We start from the raw sequence: 10,078 nt of genomic DNA on the forward strand, positions 1-10,078 counted from the left end.
CTAATTGTCCGTCAGTGTGCGACGTTTCTCACGGCGGCAGCCTAAAGCAGCGCCACCATGTGGTCTCCGTATGCGTGGCCTTCGGTCGTCACTGTCACCAACTCGTGTGGCTGAGAGAGAATAATCACAGAGTCTGCAGAGCCTGGAAGGAGGGACACAAAGAGGAAATCCCGTCAGTCTGCAAATACCTACAGTCACGAAGAAACGTGAAGGACATGCAAAGAAACCCACATAATGCTGAGGCTATGAAAGAAGTATTCAGACCAAAAGGGGGTTGAATATTTATCTTTAGAATATTCCATATTTACATATGGTATGGTACATTTTATGGAATGGTAAATGAATCCATATAATACATTAATATAATAATTATAAGAAATATTATCATATTTATAATTAATTAAATATTAAAAAATATATATAAATATACAATTATTAATTACATTTTGAAGTTTGGATCACAGAGAATATCAGTCAAACTATTATCAACATTAATAATAATAATAATATCTCCAGTGTAAATTGGAGAAATGGCCCAGAAGATGATGTACAAACGCTTCATGGGTCGATAAATATTACAACCTTATATTAACATGCGTCGGACTTACATGCATCAGAAATCATTAAATATTTACATCGAGCCTCTTGTAAAATTGACGACGCGGGACCAATAACCGACTGAAGTGGAATCTGCATCATGCAACTTGGCAGTGATGAAATATTGTTGTCGGAAACGGTCCAAGAGTTGAATAAATCACCGCTGGGTTGCAACCGACCTTTTCAGAATAACGTTTATAGCGGAAACGAAGAGAGAGACGGGACTGAGAGACAGAAGTTTGTTTAACGAGAGTAAAAAGCCCACCTGGTGATCTCAGCATGACGTGGTGAAGGTGCATGGGTTCGACGGTCGTCGCCATGGTGACCATACCAACCCCATTTTCGCCGTCTGCCTCCAGCAGGCTGCTCTGTGTCAGAGCCTCTCCTGTGGACCGCAAGACAACAGTCTTCAGTTCATGTACGACGAGGAGATCAAAATCTGCTTGTGTGAATTTCTTTTTAGATTTTTGGGACTGTAGTTATTCCAATAGAGACAGTTATTTAATTATTCATTCAATAACCATCTGTTTTTGAAGCCACATCTTCCTTTGCTTTTACTTAAAGACGAGCTTCTTTGGGGAGGCTGACCCGAATAAATCTGCTGTTTATAATTAGAGCTTTGGCAGTGTTTCCTCTGTGGTGATTCCCCACTGCTACACAAATACTACAAGGAGTCTGCTCCCATTGTTTTACTGCAATAAAAAAATACATATATTTAAACCTATTTTGTACAATTAGACTATATGTTGGAATGTAGAGAGCTCATTGAGACACTTTTTAAATGGATACTAGGAGTGAACTCTGGGGGGAAATTCTCATTTATCCGAGTAACTTGTAAGGTGGCAAAAAGACATTTGAGTGAGGAAGGAGAAGCTTCAAGACATGCGTTTGAGTTACTGTGCCATCATGGCTTGGTGATAACATACTTTTTCCTGACAAATCTGACCCCGAACACCTAACAATATTATTTCTTGCAGAAGCGTTGTGCTTTTTTCAGAGATATGTGTCGAAAGCGATTCAGCTGCTGGGCCCCGAAGAATGAAAATGTAAATGATAAATTGCTTTAAAGCCAATAATTATTCAGCAAATGTTACGAAATGCAACTTAAACCAACACTATCCATGCACATTTTAAAATGTATGAGCAGCTTGAAGCTACATCAGAATCCGTTTATTTGCCAGGAATGTTTACACAAACAAGGAATTTTTCTTGGTGGAAGGTGCATAAACATTAGACGAGACAAACAACAACAACAGTGCAATAGGTATTAAATTAAGTATAAGATAAAGAGCTCAGACAAACAGATAACGCAAGTGTATGTTAAAGTAACATGTGTTTAAATATGAAGTGTGCAGGGGGGTAGCCGGTAAGAAGAAAGAAAGAAGAAATAGTCCTGTCGCTCTGTCGATGAGCCCGACTGCCGACGGGAAGAAACTGTTTGTGGCGCGATCCAAGGATTAGCATAACCACCTTGTGAGTGAGTGAGTGATAATGAGATTGAGGAGGAGAGACCTGTTTCTCTGCTTTCGCCGCCGAGCCCCTCCTCGCCGTGTCTCTTCCTCATGTGGACGTTTCTGCTGCCGGACTGGGAGAAAGTCTTCCCACAGATCCCACAGTGATGCGGCTTCTCGCCTGGAAACACAAGGAGACACGGAACGCGTCTCTTCCAAGGCACGTGACAATATCTGTACTGCAATTGATTACAATGAGGGGTGCTCAGCTGTACAGCTGTCAACTCGCTGTCCCACTCACCAGAATGCACCAGCATGTGTTTTCGTAGACTGGAATACTCCGCAAAGGATCGCCCACAACCATCTGCTTCGCACAGAAAAGGCTTCTCCCCTGGGAGCAGACACACACACACACACACAAAATATTAAGACTTAAAGTAGTAAATTGTGGAACCCACGGTGACAGCTGACCTATTTTGATGCACTGAAACATGACAAATGTAAGATAATTTTGTCCGACTAAGTGGATGTTACAGCCCATCGAAAGCCATTCTTACAGGCAAAAGGGCACAATATAAACACGGTATAGTGTAGATGGCCCCGAGATAGATGAAAGCAGACTGAGACAGGCCATCAAAAATCTTAATGTCACCCTAAATAAAATATGACAAGAGAACAGTTACTCATTACAGCAGTGAAATGGAGGCGCCAGAGCTGCTGACTCCTCAAATCTCCGGCCATGACTGCACCAAGGAAGCATTAAATGAGGAGTCAAATGGCCTGAGTCAGTTATTGCCTCAAGCGTGTTTGGGCCTTCATACGCGAGGATCTCTTGCCCCTCCCTCACCTGTGTGTATGCGTCTGTGGTTCTTCAGGTTTCCAGCTGTGGTGAACTTCTTGCCACAGTTCTTCTCCTTGCAGGTGAAGGGCTTCTCGCCATTGTGCGTCCTCATGTGAACCTGCAGCCTCTGCAGCACGTAGAAACTCTTCCCGCAGCCCTCGGCGCCACACCTGAACATTCGGTCGTTCCTGAGAGCCGAGACAACCAAACGAAACAACCCTCAGTGTCTGCCGTGTGTTTCATGTGCAGCAGTCTACCACAAGGTCAGACAGGACGACCGCCAATAGATTTTTCAGACACGGATGTTAAGAGGGTTCCTGCAGTACAAATACACACTTTGGATAACATCCACAATTATCTCATGCAGAAGGAACAGAAGTGTTTTTTTAAATATTTAAATATTGCGTTTTGATTCAAGAACTGCTTTAACATTTCCATTAACAGCTCAGATAATGCCAAATGTAATTACTTGAATGAGAAGCTGTATGCTGAATTAGATGCAAGCTTGATCAAAGCAAGGATTCGCACAGGTTGATGCTTTGGAAATGGCATCTTGTTGGAACTGCTGCCTGAATCCATTATTTTACCTCATCATGTATGTGTGTGCGTGCATGTGTGTTGTGCTACCTGTGTGTTTTGAGGTGGTATTTGAGATGAGCGGGCCAGGTGAACGTCCTGCAGCAGCCCTCAAACGAGCAGCGGAGGATCTGCTTGGAGAGGGGGCGGCTTGTCCGAGACTGCAGCTCCCGCTTGTCCTCGTCTGCTGTCAAACTGTGAGTGAGATCGCCTAGGCAACAAGGGTTGGAAAGTGAGCAGAAAACAATAAAAAAAAAGGAGTGTGAGGCGGCAGGTCTCTGGAGCCCGGCTGTAGCCAATCATCGGGAACTGACTGAGACCCACCGAACAACTGCAGCCCAAAAAAAGCAACCAGCCGAAGCTGAATGCAATCACTCCCCTTTCACCTGCTAGGACCCACCACTGTGAATGCATTTAACAGGTCCAATTCTGCTTACAGTGTGCCGGCAGTAATGCATCTATAACGGATACCCCACTGCTGAGGGAACTTGTCTAATCTACCGCCAGTTAGTGGGAGGGCAGCAGTCACACTGGCTCAGATAGTGGAGTTTTAGTCCCACACCGAAACCACTTACAGTCTGCTGCAGACATTTTATCCAACAGTAGACACATTATTTTACACTCCTTAGCTGGTGCACTAGCTCAGAATAAGACATTGTTCAATGTGCCACACAGTCGTTTACCTTTTGGGCACTTTGATCATGTCGAAGGCATCAACAGTCTAGAAAACGTGTTCTTACTTGAAAGAAAGATAATGAGGTCCAAGATAAATGCTGAGAAATCCTAATGAGGTAAGAACACCTGTGCTAAGAAAGTCCATCTGTAACACAAACATGTTTATGTTACAGATCCAGGTTGGGGTGGGAGGCGTATACGAGGAGAGAGAGAGAGAAGCGCAAAGATGGAAATAGACTTCACACTCATATCATTTTTCTGACCAGGAGCTCTGGCTGCAATTCAGCTCAGTTCAAAGATCAGAGATGTAGCTTTGAGTCATGGTGTCCTGAAGGTCATCTGCAAATGTATTTATCTGTCAGGCAGCCGGTGGAGGGAAGTTAAAAGTGGTTGTGATCGTGGCTCCAGGTTCATTTCCTACCAAGCTGTTTGCCCACAACAGATCAGAGAAGATAGCTTCACAGTTAAGAGTGAAAAAAGATCAAGAAAAACTAAGTAAGCAACATGTTGAGATATGAATTTGGGAACGCTCGGCTATGATGGCGATATTTTAACACTTATTATCATACACAATTTGGTAACTTTTCCAATCAATTTGCCTATTGTGCAAAGTTATAGGGTAGTATTTCATAAAAAGTTATAGGGTAGTATTTCATAAAAAGTCATAAGTCAAAATGCCTCATTGTGAATAATGTCTTCAAATTTGTTAAGAAAATCATATATTATGTAATTTAAATGTAATAGTATGTCTTTAAACATCAAAAAAGTATATAGTATGTTGTAATAAAAAAAAAAAAGTACAGCTTGTTATAAAAAAGTAATTGTATATAGTATGTCAAATGTCCTAAAACAATCCGAGTATACCATGTCGGAAAAAGGCATGGTATAGTAAGCCTTGAAAATATTTAAAAAGTAATAGTAAAGTCATTAAAAATGTAAAAAGGTATGTGTAGTATGTCATTCAAATCTCATAATATAGTAAAGCATGTCATAAACAAAATCATGATATTGTCCTAAAAAAAGTATGTGATTAAAATGATAGTATGTGATAAAGTATATGTTGTAAAAGAGTCATAGTAAGTATGTCATAGAAAAGGTATCTAATACAAAATGTAACATGTTACAATATAGTATGTTAAACTATAGTATGACTTTTGGTTATCATAAACAAAAGGCCATAAAAAAAAGTAATGGTATAGTAGGTCATTAAAAAGACATTACATGTCATAGTAAGGCCATCAAAAACAAAACAATACAGCAGCTTCTCTGCAGGTAGAGACTCCACACACTCCTGGTGGGTCATATGTGATGATTGATGGATTTCTTTTGAATGAGTCTCTACATTATTGTTATAAACTCTATATTCCTTTACTACATTGTATCCTCCTGATCTAATGCACGTCCTTTCTCGTCTGTCTGCTCACTTCTCTTTCCTGACGTCTAACCCGCGTCTGTCTCTCGGATCACCACGGACTTGTTCCCTCTGCATTAATTATAATACTAACATCAAACCATCACAGACACACTGCAACAATAAGTGCAGAACCACGATCAATGTCTCACGATAATGTGCTGTTTAGATCTCCGCTGTCAGACTTGTAGATCTGTGGTGACAAAGTTACAAATTCATTTTGATTTGAAGACTTTTGATGAAAAGCGTTGAGCAGCTTCTTGTACACATTTCTTCCCAACAGCAACATAGTAGTAGTTTGTTATGAGGGGCCCGTTCTTCTTTCCCAGTGTACAAGACCTCAAAGACAAAGTGACTTTACCGTTGCCAACGCCTGCAGCTCTGGCGTCCTGGCTGGCCTTGGCATCTCTGGCAAGCTGTGCGCGCGTGGCGGCTATCAGGCTGTCGTGTGCCAGCTCCTGTACCCGCAGGTACCAGGGAGCACTGCCGTCGATCCCGTAGTCCCCCGATGAGACCCCCTCATCGTCATCCTCCCCAGCGCCGTCTGCGGCGAAGATGAGGGACTCTGAGGAGGCTGTGATGCCTGAGAGGGAAGAAGTGAAACCCCTAAAATTCAAAGCCAGTGCAACATTCTGCATGATCATCAACGGCCTGAGTGTCTGAATTATTGTCCTCCCATCACGCTCAGCAATTTGAGGTTTAATGTGAAGAGATTCATACTGAAAGGCTGAGAGGATGCTGGCGAGCAAACGGTACATAAAGACGTCAAAAAAAGAGAACCCAATCCCTCTTTATTCAGGATTTGAATTCAATGACACAATAGACAGAAAGCGGTTCTTTCTCCTGAAAAGCCTTTTCTATCCTTCACATCGCTCACTGAGTCACAGACAGAACACTGCACAAAGGGTGCATGTTAGAGACCAAAATTAAAAAATGTTGGCTGCCCTGCCACGGTCTGATGAACCAAGAGAATGCATCTGCAAAAAGGATAATTTCTTCCAGCCGAAATAATTCACGGTTCCTCATGAAAATGTGTCACCGCCCCGGATTTCTTTTCAGCACCCCGCGTAGAATCGCCAGCAGTGCGAGACACAAAGTACCGAAACTAGATCAGACTTGGAAGTTTTAATGAAAAGAATTATGTTTGAAATCCATCAGGAAGTGAATCCTAAAACAGGAATACTTTGAAGACTCTGTGAATATTTAAGGATTGGTTCAGAATTCCTTACCTTTGGCGAGGTTCAGCAGGACATAAGAAGTGCTGTCTGACTGTTGGAGGTCATGGAGGATGGGTGGGGGGCTGGGCGAGGCCCGCGGGTGAGAGTGCGCCTGGGCCACTAACGGGCTTCTCTCTGACAAACCTCCGAACTCCGACAGGGACGGAGATCTCTCCGGCTCGTGGCTAAGGCCTCCATCTGAGGAGAAAACCAGAGCGGGTTAGTTTTTAGTCCAAATTAATATCCAAAATAATCAAACTATGGTTTACACTGGGAAATAAGTGCTCAGTAGATACAAAAACAACCCTTTCAATTATGTAACGGACAAATGTTTTCAAATGCAATTTGTAAGAAACACTGAATATAAAACACATCCGTGTTTGCTTACAAGAAAACACCACAGGGCACCGTTAACATATAAATACATCCGTTCTTAAATCTATTATTAGTTGCATCGTTCTTTTCGAAATGGGTTTAGAGGGAATCACACATACAAGGCGGCCAAAGCACAGACATGATGATGCATCATAACGGGCATCTGTCCATGCAAATAGAAAAGCGTACTGATGTGTCCTGAACAGATACTAATCCTGTTTTCTATAAAAAAGTCTGCGGCAGCTCGTCGGAGCTAAAGGGCGTGGAGATGTTGTGTAACAGGAATAATGTTCACAAACCGACAACACTGTGACAAACAGGTGAACACACATGAAGAAGTGCAGGCCGTGTTGCAAATAAAAGGAAGTTGCAAAACGGACTTCTTGAACATATTCATTCTCACACACTATGTTCTCTTTGCCACTGCGTTTTTTTGTGCCTTAACTTTTTCCATTTTTTTTTATTATAATCATTCAGCTCAATGAGGACCTTACTGCCATTTATTTTATCACTCAGCCATATTTCGAAAAAAAAAAAAAAATCGCACATTGTTCAGAAATGAAATGTTCTCTCTTTTTTTTTAATATACTTATACACTAATTCATACTTTGAGCCGGAAACTGAGACCAGACGTTCCTGGAGGAAAGCAGCCAGTGCCGGTTTTCTCATCTCTCACACGTTTGACACCACAAACATAAAAAATGACATTGACACGTTCTGCAGTAATTTCTCTGACGTGATAATAATAGTTTGGTCATTGGTCTTGTGTTTTTTTAATCTGGCAAGCAGGGCTCTGCCCAGGAGTCACACAGCTGTTACAATCACCATGAAAACCTTTGATTGGAATCCAATAGGAATCCTCTTGTATATCTGGTTTTGGTCTCTACAAGCTCCGCTATGTACATCAGCTAGTCACAAACTGTGTCTCTCTGCCGTTTTGGGCGCTGAGCAGGTCGGGTACAGTGGAGTTTTAGATCTTTTTTTGCTGAAAGTAGCTGCATCCTAAAACAATGCAATGAGAGAGATTTCGATCCAGATTATGTTTCTCTGTAAATTCATCAACATAAGCATACCCTTTCCAAATGTTCATAATAATTCTGAGTGTTGTCACTTTAATATGGAGAGATTAAAAACATTAAGGAGCATGTAGCAACACTGAAAGTGAGTTGCACACGACTGCTAGTTGTTTGGCCTCTGTGGTGGACAGAACCAGAGCAGTGAGCGGGCTGCTCACCTGTGAGCTCCAGCGGGCTGCACAGCGAGCTGTCAGTTGGACTCAGCAGAGGAAGGCAGGAGTGTTTGGACCCAGAGTCCTCCAGGACCTGCACCAACGGGATGGACGCGTTCTGCACAAACTGCACCAGCAGCTGCAAGGGGGAAAGAGAGGAGAACCACAGCGCATTAATGCGTTATTCTATGCCACAACAAAGGGTTTCCCCATTCTTGTGCAATGAGATTAACTCACCTCTGGTTTGGAGTCGAGCTCATCAGAAAGCATGGGTCACCTTGTGTGGAACCTGCAGGGTGACAGGAACAACACAGACCCATCAAACGCGTGAATATATTCTACGATTAGCTCAAGGACGAATCAAACGTAATGCGTACCTCAAATATGAGACCTGCTGAATGTGAGCCTCTCGGTCGGTTCATAAGGGTCGAGTCCAGGTCATCTGTGTGTCGAAACCATCACAGGATGAACACGTGAACCTGTCGCTAAAAAACACAAAACAAAACGAGCCGATTAATAAATGCAGCTGACGCTCGAAAGCACAGTTAGTTTAAATTGTGTTAGGGGGGAGAAAAATAAAAAAAAAGACTATCTTGTTAAGTTAGCTAGCAAGGTTAGCAGTTACCGAACTAGCTCCCGGGGCCGACGGACAGCCGTTAGCCGTTTGGTGTCAAATCCCAAGGAATGACGAGAAACTGTACGTCGATTTAACGTCATTAAATCGTCTGTAACGTGGAAATATTTCGTTTACCTCGTTATAGTTGTGTAGCTGAGCTAAAGAAAAGTGAGAGTCCTGTTCCTCTTCTTCGTTTCTATGAACGGTAGCTGGCATCCTCGGCGTTGCAATATCGCCATGTAGTGGTGAAACGAACACCTATAGCTTCCGGTTTGTTATTCCCCATTTCCGTTCTCCACAGACAGATGGTAAGTCATCGGCGCCACCTAGTGGTCGAAATTGTAAACTACAATGTAAAGAGATAAATCACAAAACAGAAAGTTGTGGAAGAATTATTAGGTACTCAGAAGACCGTTCAAAATATATCAATTGATAAACTTCCAAAATATTTGACTCAAGAGGAATAGATGCATAAAAGGCTTTGTGTAAATCTCTTGAGTTTGAAAAATCCACACATTGTTCTGTCTTTGTTCTGTAAGAGCAGACATGTAACTTCTCGATTTCTCTTTGCTGGTGTGATTCCTCTTTCTCACCTCCATCTAAGATTCAAGACTAAATCCTCCTTTTAGTGTTTTCTGAACTGACTTAATACGCTCCAAAAAGCAGTACCAATAATAATTCAAAAAAGAGCTATATAACATTATACCCAACAAAAACAAATTCTTTAAAATGACATTTACTATACCAGCATTGAGCCTCAAACTTAAAATGTACCCAATAAAAACCTAAAACATGTTACATCAAAACCTTTTTAAATAATAGTTTATTGATCTTTGATTGGTACAGCTGTAGTACCATTATAAGACGTTCCAAACTGTCCCACGAGGATTTTCAAAAAAAATGATCGCCGTGAAGCCACATCCATTAAAAGAATCGTTCACTTTCCCACAACTCACATTTTGTTGTACATTAATAAACAAATTACTTGAGTTCAAGATCTTTTTTTTTCTTGAACCATAACTACTGCAACATGATCAAACAAACGATCGTTTTCACAAACATTTGTGAGCGGATGGGAGCTACTTTCTAAT

General features: G+C 41.8%; 1 protein-coding gene across 1 annotated transcript; it reads right to left on the minus strand.

Annotated features, from left to right (window-relative positions):
• Positions 1-6: 6 nt before the first annotated feature.
• Positions 7-9,201, minus strand: znf410 (zinc finger protein 410). Its single transcript, XM_079215547.1, has 12 exons — positions 9,123-9,201; positions 8,749-8,856; positions 8,609-8,660; positions 8,378-8,510; positions 6,781-6,966; positions 5,913-6,134; positions 3,517-3,676; positions 2,896-3,077; positions 2,350-2,439; positions 2,110-2,229; positions 863-982; positions 7-142 (listed from the first exon to the last, which is right to left on the minus strand). The coding sequence occupies exons 3-12, from the start codon at positions 8,639-8,641 to the stop codon at positions 42-44; spliced, it is 1,347 nt and encodes a 448-aa protein (XP_079071673.1). The 5' UTR covers positions 8,642-8,660; positions 8,749-8,856; positions 9,123-9,201; the 3' UTR covers positions 7-41.
• Between the last annotated feature and the right edge of the window lie 877 nt (positions 9,202-10,078).

This window comes from Taurulus bubalis (assembly GCF_910589615.1).
Source record: "Taurulus bubalis genome assembly, chromosome: 3".
NCBI classification, from domain to species: Eukaryota; Metazoa; Chordata; class Actinopteri; order Perciformes; family Cottidae; genus Taurulus; species Taurulus bubalis.